A 12295-nucleotide genomic window follows, 5' to 3' on the forward strand; every position below is an offset into this window, starting at 1 on the left:
TGTATGGCACCACTCAGTATTTATATAGTCAAAGGAAGAAATATTCTTTTCTGCTTCTATAGTGTTGGTAGCACATACATACGAGAGAATGTGGATTTTTCTTTCCAAAAAGCCAGCATCTCCAGACTTTTTTGTAGGATCCTATTTTTGTGAAAATGGTCATTAATTTTGTGAAAAGCGAAACTCAAAAAAAATTACTAAATCTCTATAGAATTTATCGTAAGAGCATCCAAAACTTTTTCCTCATTAAAATTTCACTCTTAAACTTATCTTGGGACAAGTGATTTATGCTTTGTGAAGTTTGTTTTTTTGTATTGCCTAAGTATTTTATGTAATTAATATAAGTAATTTTGTGTAATTTCTGAAATCACGAAATTTATTCTCTTGTGACTTACTGTTTGCATTGAACCAATCCTATTTTGTGATTTTGGTCTATATTTTTCCTATCACAATTTTTTTTATATATATCTTGTTATTTTGCTTGTCTGTCTTAATTTGCTTCTTTTTTTCTATGTTACAACTTTTTCTTATAGTTTTGTGTTTCATAATTTTAAACTGTTTTCTAGCTATTGTATTTCGACATCTGTACTACGTTATGAAAGATTCTCAACCAGCTCTGGTACAGTCACACAGTTCGTATATTATCAGGCATAGTGCTCATGCCTGTGCTTTTTGCACATGCCTTCACCCCCTTTTAAATTTTTTAACTGCAACATGAAATTATCTTGCAGTAAATGACTGCTTGATATCACCCCAGCCCTATATAACTCAGAATAATATCCTTAATACAGAGCAATGTTAAAATAGAAATATGGGTGCATATACATTACACATTGCATTCTCAAGCCATAAGTATCACTTGTAATTTTCACAAGTTGCATGAGAACCCTAGTTCAGTTTTTCCCTCTCCTGCATGCTTTTGTGACTTGTTCATTTGTTAGGTCTTTAGAACTGTAGTGCAGTATAGTTTTATGCCTAAAACCTATCAGTTTTTGTTTGACATGTTTGCAGACAGAAATCTATCTAAATCTTACATGTTTTGAGAAGAAAAAATATTTTTGAAATAGCTAACCCCTGAATAGAAATGAGAATTTTTGCAACAACCTATCTACCCTGTTAATGTTTATTCCACTTGTTTTTAGTACTTTTCAAGTGTCAAAACCAGATTAATGAAATTGTTTTGGTTGTAGAACAGTGTTATTCATTTCTCATGCATCTTAAATGCTAAACTAATGATGTTTTTCTAAAACAATAAGCATCAGCGTTGTTAAAGTTATTTTATAGTTGGATTGTTATTTCCTGCCAAATATTCAGTCATTTTAATAAAAAATCAATATTAATATGGGGGTCTGCTGTATTTTCCTGTATTTCATTTTTTTTTTCAAGTCAGAGTACCTTAAAGCAGCGGTTCCCAAAGAATTTTGAAGCATACCCCCCTTCTGAAAAGAATATCATCAGCAAACCTCCCCCCCTCCACTACTACAGTCAAATTCCATTTTAACGAATGTCATTAAGTGAAAAAAAAACTTGTTTTATGGAGCACTTTTCTAATCCCCCCAGATAATTTTACGTAGGATCAATGCAAAAACCTAGAACTTCTTTATAACGAAATTTTGTTGTACAAATCGATTTCTCCAGTCTCATGGAGTTGGTTATAATAGTATTAGACTATATATTGAACTTCATTCAAAACAAAGTTGATTTCACTATTTGTTATCAAATATAGTTTATTAACTTTTCCCTCCTGTTTCTGAATGTATGCACTTTACTCAAGAGAGTGACTGTTAGAGGACCTTCTGGCAATTTGAGTTTTGTTTCATGAAGCAGTGAAGCATGATAAATCATTATTTCTAATTATCAATTGGGTGCTTCACTTTTGACCACTGAGTGCATAAATGGATATTAAGTAGCTTAGCTAGGAGTTGAAGGTTTTAGGTTGAAGAGTTTTTAAGTTATATTTATTTACATTCTGAAAGAGGAAAATGAATTTAAGATTCATTCTCTCCCCCACTCAGTTCATTAACATGACCATCCAAGGTGCCATAACCTACACTTTGGGAACCACACTTCCTTAAAGAGCCATAGTATTTCCTGATGATTATTTGTAAAGGATTGAAAGAAAAAAAAATGTCTTGGAATATGAAGAACACACATATACAGGGGTGAATGTGACATGCTATGCCAAACAAAAGGAGGTGATAGATGAACTCAAATGGAACATGAAACACCCTACCAGCCCTATCTCGAACCATTTTTGAGATATGGTAAATAATTTATTGTGGGAATAAAATGTGTCAAATCTGAAAGAAATCCAAATTAGTGAAGTTTCTGAAAAACATAAATGCAAAGTAAGCACATATTTAGAAAGAGCAGAAAAAATCTTATAAAGTGACATTGATTTAATCGAAATATCCAGATTTAATAGTAAGCTACAAGTGCTGAAAGTTTAGCAAAGTTCAAAGTTGAATTGTCACCAAAATATCTTGTCTTCAATTATGCAAACACCATTCTAGCTACAATCTGTCTACTAAACAATGTGCACTACACCAGCTTTCAAAAGAGTCTACAATAAACCATATTGATGATCTAGTTCAGGAGAAATTGTCTTTTGTTTTCAATATACATCACTCAAATCTGCAATTCTCAAAGTAATTTTAGTAGGTTTTGGTGACAATTCAATTTTTCACTTCATTAGTGTCTCAGCACTCGAAGCTTGCCATTAAAAAATATCCTGTAGATAGAGATAATGTCACCTTATAGGATTTTTTTTCTGTAAAATCTAGTTGTCACCAAAATCTGTGTTCGCAAATTCTGAATTTTTGTTGAATATCTACTTCTGTGCAAAAGGCTGAATTTCTCCTGAACCCAACCACCTATATGGCTTATTGTAGGCTTTTACGAAAGGTGGTGGAATGGATAAGTTTTTGGTGAATTTGACCAATTGTAGCTACAAGAATATTTGCGGAATAGACAATTTAAAAATTTTGGCAACAATTAGATTTCGAACTTTGCCAATCTTTCAGTGCTTGTAGCTTGCCATTAAATTCAAATATTGGAATGAAATTGGTGTCACCTTATAGGATTTTTTTTTTTTTTTGAAATATGTGCTTAGTTTGAGTGTCTGCTTCTCAAAAATTTCACAAATTCTGATTTTTTTTAGACTTCACACATTGCTCCCCCCACCCCTATAATTTATTATCCACCATAACTGAAACAGTTTGAGATAGTAGAGGGTTATCACGTTCCACTTGGACCCACTCTCTTTTGTTTGGCAGAACATGTCACGTTCACTCTGTATACATGACATCTCAAGAAAATGTTGGATATATATATAATTATGTTTAAATTACACTTATCAAATTGTACTTGTTTATATTATAATTTCATTGCATAATAATCTTGAATAAGGTGGTAAATTTGAGAGCTTTGGAAATGTGCAGAATCTACTCATTTGCTACAGATGGAAACAGCTTAAACGTGTTTATGATTTTTTTAAAATTAAAATCCTTATTCAAATTACAAAAAAAAAAGGCCTAAATTTTTTTAAAGTCTATTTTGAAGTATCCATTTGCTACTTTGGAAAATAAACAGCATGTATGACTGATGTGCATGAGCACTAGAGCTCTTGTAGATACTAACATAAAATGAGGACTTTTTTTTTTTAGTTCTAGCATAAATATAGCATATAAATGACTGCAGATTTTTTAGCATGAATTTATCAGAATCAGTTTTTTTCCCAGCTGAAAAACATTTTTCTTCTATTATGCTGGAAGTATCAATTTTTGTATTACTTTTAAGCTTAAGTTTAGTTATTAATTTTACTGATATGTTTTTTTATTATATTGTATTAACTGTCTTCATGCTTAACCTTTGTTATAATTTCTGAAAAACTTTTAAATTTTCAACTTTGTTCATTTCAGTGTGGATTTTTTTAAAGAATTAATTTCAATGTTTTGTATTTACTTTGCATGTTTGCATAATTTCATTAAGTGATAGGAAATTGGTGTGTAAATTCTATATACAGTCAGACCTTAGTTTACAGTCTATTATTTTTAACATTACCCTGCTTTTCTCGTGTTTTAGAAGGTTTTTACAGCATTATCAGCAAATCAGGCTTACTAATTTTTGAGTCACCCTCACTTATGTAACCATTTTTATTACTTCCACAGCTGTGACGTTATGATGGTTCAAAGCCACATAAGGGATGTTAACTTGGGAATGCTCTGGTTCTTCAGGTTCAGCTGTGATATTACGCTGAGGTCTGGCTGTGCATGTTATGATAAATGCAATAAATTGGTTATATGATATACATAATACCCAAGCGTCATTAGTAAATTTGATAAATAGTGAAAACATATTATCAGTTTTATCGCCGATTATTGATAATGAGCAGGTGTTAGTAAATTTGATAAATATGAAAAAAATTCCAGATGAGTCCAGTATATGTGGGGAATATAGGTGGACCTCTATATAAATAACAAATTTTACAATCAAACCCGATATAATTATAACAAATATGATTGTACCCCGATATAATGATACATGTATGAATTATCATGTATCATATATATATATATATATATATTGTATAGCACAATTTATCATTTACCAACAATGAGATGCTTGGGTATTATGCCTAATTGTTGGTAAAAGTGATGAATTTAGGGAAATTTATCAAACTTACTGAAATGCTTGGTAAGTATGCATAATAACTGGTTACTATATATAATAACTTAATATTTATCACATTTACCATAACATATATATATATATATATATATATATATATATATATATCAAGTGCAGTGATTAAGCATCAGGTGTCATATACAAATTATTTGATTTCTTATTCGTAGTGAATTTTTCGTGTTTGTACATTCATAAATTTTACTATCATTCTCAATTTTTTTTATTTTTTTAATGGTGTATATGATATGGGAAAGTTTAATTCTTAGCAAATTAGATGCAATTATTATAAGACACTACTGTACTGAGATACTGATATTTTTCATATTTTTTGTAGGACTGCAATATGACAAAACTTCTTCGGGATGGAAATCACTATCCCGTGTTGCATGCCTATGCAGTCGAGCTGAATTTAAACCTGGCCAAGAATCTGTTCCTATTCTTAAAAGGTTAGTTACGAAATCCGCCAAGAGTTAGATATCACCATGATGAACTGAGTACTGTAGTTTATATTTTATAATGTTAATGCTTTTATATTAGGTGGCTTTTTTTGATTAACCAATTAAATTAGGCATCAATTTTGTTTTTAACAAATTTTACTTAATCCTTTATAAAGCAAAAGACTAAGGCAGAGATTTCAATCCTTTTTTTACCTTGTTCTATGTCAGTAGGTATGTAAGATAGTGCTACTGTCAAATTTTTATGAATATCATTGATATTTTGCAAATTATGATCCCACCGCCCATTTAGCGTAACATGCTACATCGATTGAGTGATAGGATAATATTTTCCTGTATCTATAAGGAAAAATGAAGTGAAGGAAACAAAATTTTTCTTAAAATCAAAGTGATGTATGAAATTACCTTATTCATTGGTATAAAACATGGGAAAAAAATAAATCCACAAATAATAATGAATGTGAGATTTGAAAACTGAAAAGCAGCAAAACAAACTTTACATAAAGCCACACATTTCTTATAAATCATATTGCTCCTTTTTTCTTATAGTAAAAAGAATTCTGCAGCAAAGCGCCTGCATTTATCAATACAAATTGGTGTATGTGATCCTACATCTTAAAGACTCAATTTATTTCAGTCACAAGTCATCTATCTGTATTATTTCTCTTCTTTCATATGATGGTATATATTACGTATTAGATGGAGATATGCTATATTTTTTCTTAATGCCACATTGCTCTAGCATCAACTTCAGAAATGATCTAAAATATTTCTGATAATGAAACTCTTTCCTTTCAAGGCTACTCATTTTGAAGCAGAAGATATATGAAGCATTCCTATCATATACACTGGCTTACCACTGATTTTATTTCTTTTCAATCACCATAGTGGTTAAAATTTCTCTTCACAAGCCATAGAACAACCCTTCTTCCCTAACAGTTCAGAAAGTCAATTATCTGAAACCAATTTTACTGGATCTTTTTTGGAATGTTCTGTACCCCTTTGTTCATTTTCAGAAATTTGTTTTTGAACTCAGTTATAACAGACTATTCATTTTGTGATATCAGATTTCACATATTGTTCCCATGTAAACTTATTTAAGGAATAGAAAAAGTTTTCATTACATTGTGAGGGTTTTTGCTGTAATGGTATTTGCCTGACATCCATATTTCTCATTGCATCTCTTTTACAGCCACCTCAGTGGGCAATTTGCCTGTTCTGGCTTTTGTATTTATTATTTTTTGTATTGTATGCTTCCTTGTATAGCATTTTCACAAATGAAATACATGCTTGTGCCCACTTAATGAAATTTGTGTGATTTTGCATTATTACAGAGAATGTACTGGTGATGCTTCTGAATCGGCCATTTTGAAATGTATGGAACTGGCGATTGGCAATGTTGCTGCTTATAGGTCAAATAATCCGAAAGTTTGTGAAATTCCTTTCAATTCAACAAACAAATACCATGTAAGTGAAAGTATTTTTTGCTCAATTTAAAAAAAAAACATTCAAAACTAAAGAGAATATTTATGAACATACTGTTTGGTTCTGTGCTTATTTGAAAATAAACTACAGAGTTATCCATAAGTCACTCAAATCATTCCAAAATATTATATTTTTAAAATGTAATAAGGAAACAAATAAAAGAACTATGTTAGTTTGAATGAAACAACATTAATGGATACAAAAACTTTTTTTTTTTAACACATCACATGTTTGCAAAATATGAGCCTTTTACACGAATACAAGTGCATATTCTTTTTGCCCAAGTTCTGCCCACTTTTCTCACAGGGTTAGCACACTCACTTTTTCAATCTCTGGCTGAATTTGTTTTTTTTAGTTCAATTGAATGTGGATTATTTTTGTACACATTCGTTTTGAGGTGTTCACACAGGAAATAATTGGGGGTGACAGGTTCAGTGATATTGATTGCCACTGCCACAGTCTTTTTCATGAAGAAACAGTCTCCGAAAAGATCATGAAGAAATGTCATTGTCTCATTGAATATATGACAAGTTGCTCCATCCTGTTGCAAAATGCAAAAATATTCATTTTTATCCAACTGTGCAATGAATTGAAAAATAATATCTCAGTACAATCTGTCATCCAGTGGTTTTTCAAAAATTATATTGGATATCATATATTGGACTCTCGCTATCTGATGCCGCCTTAATACTGCATACCACACATCCATTTTGACCAGATTCAGAGGCTTTTCATGACAGACATGGATTCTCAGACTCCAAATTTTGCTGTTTTTACTGTTAACATAACTTGTGTTAGATGGAACCAGGCTTCATTGGTAAAATAGACAGAATCAAGATTGTCAATACTATTTTCATTAATGATGTGAGCCATTGACAATAACTCAAACATTTGATGTGTTCAGAGGCATTCAATTCTTGAATAACACAGTAAATATTAAACTCCAATTTCTTTAGGGCTCTGTGAGCAGTTGCATCGGAGGCATTCAATTCTTGAATAACACAGTAAATATTAAACTCCAATTTCTTTAGGGCTCTGTGAGCAGTTGCATCGGACATATTCATCTTTGATGCCAACTTTCTTACACTCTTTGAAGGTATGTAAGGTAAATGACAACATTTTGTCCTTTACTGTATGCATTTCATGCTGGCTTGGTAGAGACAGATGCCCATTTTGCCTGCGGTCTCCAGAATTTTCGGTTTCCTTGAAAATAGGACACTTATTGGAAATTGTTGTCTTATTTGTCACAAAAACATTTGAAAATTCAGTTTTGAATGCTTCAAATGAATGAGTTGAGAAATGTCTTTCAATAGGAAATTTCTTTGCTTCTGGTAAAAAAACCATCTTGATCATACAATGAACATAGAGCTACTGTGAGTATCAGTGCACATGGAAGAAAGGAAAATTAGAAAAACTTTATCTTGAACAGTATAGTGCTTAAAAAATTGTTATTTGATTTTATTTACCGAACTTGCATTAAGCTAGAATTATCTGAAGCTATGAGAATGACTGGATTTTCATTAATGACATCTTTAATTCTTTTATGAACAAATATATTTTCAAAAAGTAACTACAAAATAGTAATGATGATCATAATATGACTTGAAAATAGCATAAATTTATTTAAGCTTTTCTCTTGTAGGTGACAATCCATGAAACAGACGATTCCAGTAATCCCAGCTACCTCCTTTGCATGAAAGGTGCCCCTGAACGTGTTCTGGATCGTTGTTCAACTATATTCATCAATGGCAAAGAGAAAGTTCTGGATGATGAAATGAAAGAGGCTTTCAATAATGCCTATCTAGAACTAGGAGGTTTAGGCGAACGTGTTATAGGTATAGTTTCTATAATCAAAAATATTTACATATCAGTTATATAAAGTCTTGGAGAAAGATATTTTTTACAGTTTAAAAATAGTAGAAAAATCTAACTTTCCTTGGAGTACCAGTGTGGTTTTCGCTACCCTCTTTAGTTCCAACAATAACCTTACAACTAATAGGCCTTGTTGGGTTCACCTTTATTGGTGGGTGAACTTCAATTCCCTTTTTTTTTTTCACAATAATAAAACTTTTCACATAATCAACATCACAATCACACGTATCTGCCACTTTGCATGATCTTTATTTGATCACTCAATAACGCAAATGGTCTCCATCATTTTACAAACTACACGCCTCACATTCACGTCTGCACATAGGCAGCTCCCGAGACCCACTGATCGTCCAAGGTCTCTCTTCTGTCCTCCTTTGTCCCTCAAAGGCAGGTGTCCCGATGTTTCGGCGATTCCATTTTAAAGAACAAGGAGGGTTCTCTTCGCTTCAACTTCTGCCATTCGTGTCTTTAGGAAGCACATCTCACACGCCCCACCAAGAGAGAAACTTGCCTAGCAGAGGCTGGTTTTCTCTTAAAAACACAATAAGCATGAGTTTCTAATAAATCTTTCCCTCTCTTTACAAAAATTCACACATGGAATTCAGACTTACATACATGTTCAAAAAAAAAACAAGAATTAAAATTTAAGCCAAAATACGTTCTGCAATAGAGATGACCATATATGCATAAATATACATATCCATGTATTGTATACATACACAACAATATTCACATATATGAAATATATATATTCTGTTTCCTGTCTGTTTGAATGTTCCGGGTACAATACTATGATTAACTCACGTGTACGAAATGTACATAGCAATATCAAAAAATATATATATAGAATACATCCTTCAGATTTAATATCCGAATACGAGATACGCACATACATTACAAAAAAAAAATACTACAATCGTGATAATGCATCTGGTACCTGATTTAACGCACCAGCTTTATGTACAATCTGAAAATTCCATCTTTGCAGTGCCAGAGCCCAGCGCATCAATTTTGGGCTTTTGGGTGTTGTATCTTGCAAATAAGTCAGTGGATTGTGGTCAGTTATTATTTCGATTTTCGTCCCAATTACCCATTTTTCAAATTTCTTCAAAACAAAAAGAATGGCCCACGCTTCCTTTTCTATGGTGGCCCATTTCCTCTGAGTATCATTAAGTTTTTGACTCACGAAAGCGATCGGTTTGTACTGGCCCTCGGCATCCATCTGTGTGAGACATCTTCCTACCGCAACGCATGATGCATCTGCATGTACCTGAAAATTTTTGTTGAACTGTGGTGTAGCTAGATAAGTTACTCGGCATAATGCATCCTTTAACTTCTGGAAAGATTCTTCCTCTATCTTTCCCCAACAAACTTTATTTGGAGATCCCTTCTTGGTGAGGTCAGTCAAAGGCGCTGACAGGGCCGCGTAGTTTGGAATATATGAACGATAAAACCCCATTAACCCCAACACCGAGCGCACTTGTTTTTTATCAACAGGTGCCTTCAGGTTTTTGATAGCCAACACCTTTTCCTCGTCTGGCCCATGTCTTCCGTTCCCGATTCTATGTCCCAAGTATTTTATCTCTTTCGCTGCGAAGTTACATTTTTGCATACGTATGGAAAAACCGTAGTTATCTAGTTCTCTCAGCACTGCAGATATATGCATAAGGTGTTCCTCCCAGGTTTTAGAAAATATTATTATATCGTCTATGTAAGCCTGAGCATATTCATGATGTTCCCTGAGAACCCGATTCATTTGTTTTTGAAACGTACCACTGGCCCCGACCAACCCGAACGGCATGGTCTTCCATTGGTATACGCCATTGTGAGTTGCGAAAGCCGTAAGATGTCGACAGTTTTCGTCCATTTTGATTTGCCAATATCCTTTCAATAAATCTAAGCTGGTAAGCCAACACGCCCCTCCTGCCACGTACATTAGTTCTTGAATGTCTTTCATCGGAAAGACGGGGACCTTAGTCACTGAATTCAGTGCTCGATAGTCAATACACATACGAATGGAGGAGTCTTTCTTTGCAACACATACTACAGGGTATACAATTTCTGTCTCTGATATCTCAATAAGATTCCAGTCTAATAACTCTTGAATTTGTTTATCGACCTCTGCGCGATATGCCATTGGTATTTTGTAACAATGAGGTTTTTTCCGTGTGGCATTGGGTACCAATTCAATCGTGTGTTCGCCAACCTTAGCTGGTTGAACTGGTCTCGTGAACAAGATCCTATGCTTAAAAATGAGATTTTTTAAATCAGCTGATTGCCGTTTATTAAGTGAATCTATATTAAGATCATTTAGCCCTTTAAAAAAATCAGTGGCCTTTGAAGTTTGGGTGGGGCATGTCTCCACTCTTCCAAAATCTTCATCCCCTTCGAAAATAATACTGGCCGAATTTACACATGAGGAGAATTTCCTGATTTTGTTTTCATGTACATGTTTTACACTGCCATCCCCCATCTCAATTAGAAATGAGTGCTGGCCCTTTTGTTCCTTGATAAAACCCGGACCTTGCCACCTAGCGTAGATTTTGCTGTTAGAGTCTGGTATTAACACTATGACTTTGTCCCCCTGTTTGAATGATCTAACCGAAGACCTCAGATTATAATATTTCGCCATTCTATCTTGTTGTACTTGAGCAGTAAGATTTGCTTGTTCCGCTGCTCTTTCCAACCGACATTTCATATCATGTAGGTACAACGATATCGGTTTCGTGTTCAATTGCAACCCGTCATATTTGCCTGTCCATGTATTTTTCAAAATGCATAATGGGCCTTGTGGAGGTCTGCCATATAGAAGTTGAAATGGTGCGACTCCCGTAGTATTATTAGGAATTTCCCGATACGCCCACAAAGCATATGGCAGTTGCAGATGCCATTTCCTACCTTCGGCGTGTATAATGTGGTTCAACATCCTTTTCAATGTTTGATTGAATCTTTCAACCAATCCATTTGATTGGGGGTATCCAGGAGTTGAAAATCTCGGGCACGCTCCAATTCTTCTCTCGAATTCTTTAGTCAACTCCGCATTGAAGTTGGTACCATTGTCTGATGCTATGACATTAGGTATGCCCGTTCTAGCAAAGATGCTTAATAATGCCTCACAAGTGCTTTTTGCAGAGATGCCAGTGAGTGGCAAAGCCTCCGCCCACCTGGTATGTTGATCGACCAGACATAAAATGTATTTATGCCCCTTAGAACTACTAGGGGTTATTGGACCGATTATGTCAACATTGACCACCTGGAAAGGCAATTCTGGTCTTGTTACGGGAGTTATTGGGGCTCTTTCCCTCGTTAATACTCGTTTAGTCAATTGACATTCTTCACACAGCTCACAGTACCTTTCGGCATCCTTCTTCAGAGTGTCCCAGAAGAAAGAGTACCGTATTCTTTCGATTGTTTTTCTTTTTCCCCATGTGTCCTGCAAATACCGAGGAATGCGCTAGTTTCAATACTTCATCTCTTCTGCCCTTGGGCAGAACTAGCTGCATCACAGTTTCTCCCAGAATCTTATCTCGATGCCATAAAAGTTCCCCAGCAACAAAGTAGTTTGCTTTCCCAATTTTCGCGTTATCCCATGCTCCACGTAAATCCGAACACAAATTTTGTTCCCGAAGGAACTGATCTGTCGATGACAGCATTTTATCCTTTTCATCTAAATTGCTTCTTTCTTGATCCATCCCTTCATTATCAATTTCCTCGGAAAACTCGTAACTCTTGCCTTCTTGATCATTCTCGGACATTTTCTTGGGTTCCATCATCCCTGCCTTGGAGTTAATCTC

General features: G+C 34.0%; 1 protein-coding gene across 4 annotated transcripts in view; it reads left to right on the top strand.

The window, feature by feature from the left end:
- Positions 1-12295, top strand: part of LOC149076154 (sodium/potassium-transporting ATPase subunit alpha-like) — a 137511-nt gene that overhangs the window by 103239 nt on the left and 21977 nt on the right. For all 4 annotated transcript variants that reach the window (XM_089243698.1, XM_089243696.1, XM_089243697.1 and 1 more), the window contains exons 9-11: positions 5024-5135; positions 6479-6611; positions 8272-8464. In XM_089243698.1, coding sequence (XP_089099824.1) covers positions 5024-5135; positions 6479-6611; positions 8272-8464 — 438 coding nt within the window. The remainder of the gene's footprint in view (positions 1-5023; positions 5136-6478; positions 6612-8271; positions 8465-12295) is intronic.

The sequence above is a fragment of the Pholcus phalangioides genome, unplaced genomic scaffold (genome assembly GCF_987345545.1).
Source record: "Pholcus phalangioides strain wild (caught in Gottingen) unplaced genomic scaffold, Ppha-v1.0 ptg000015l_1, whole genome shotgun sequence".
Taxonomy (NCBI): Eukaryota; Metazoa; Arthropoda; class Arachnida; order Araneae; family Pholcidae; genus Pholcus; species Pholcus phalangioides.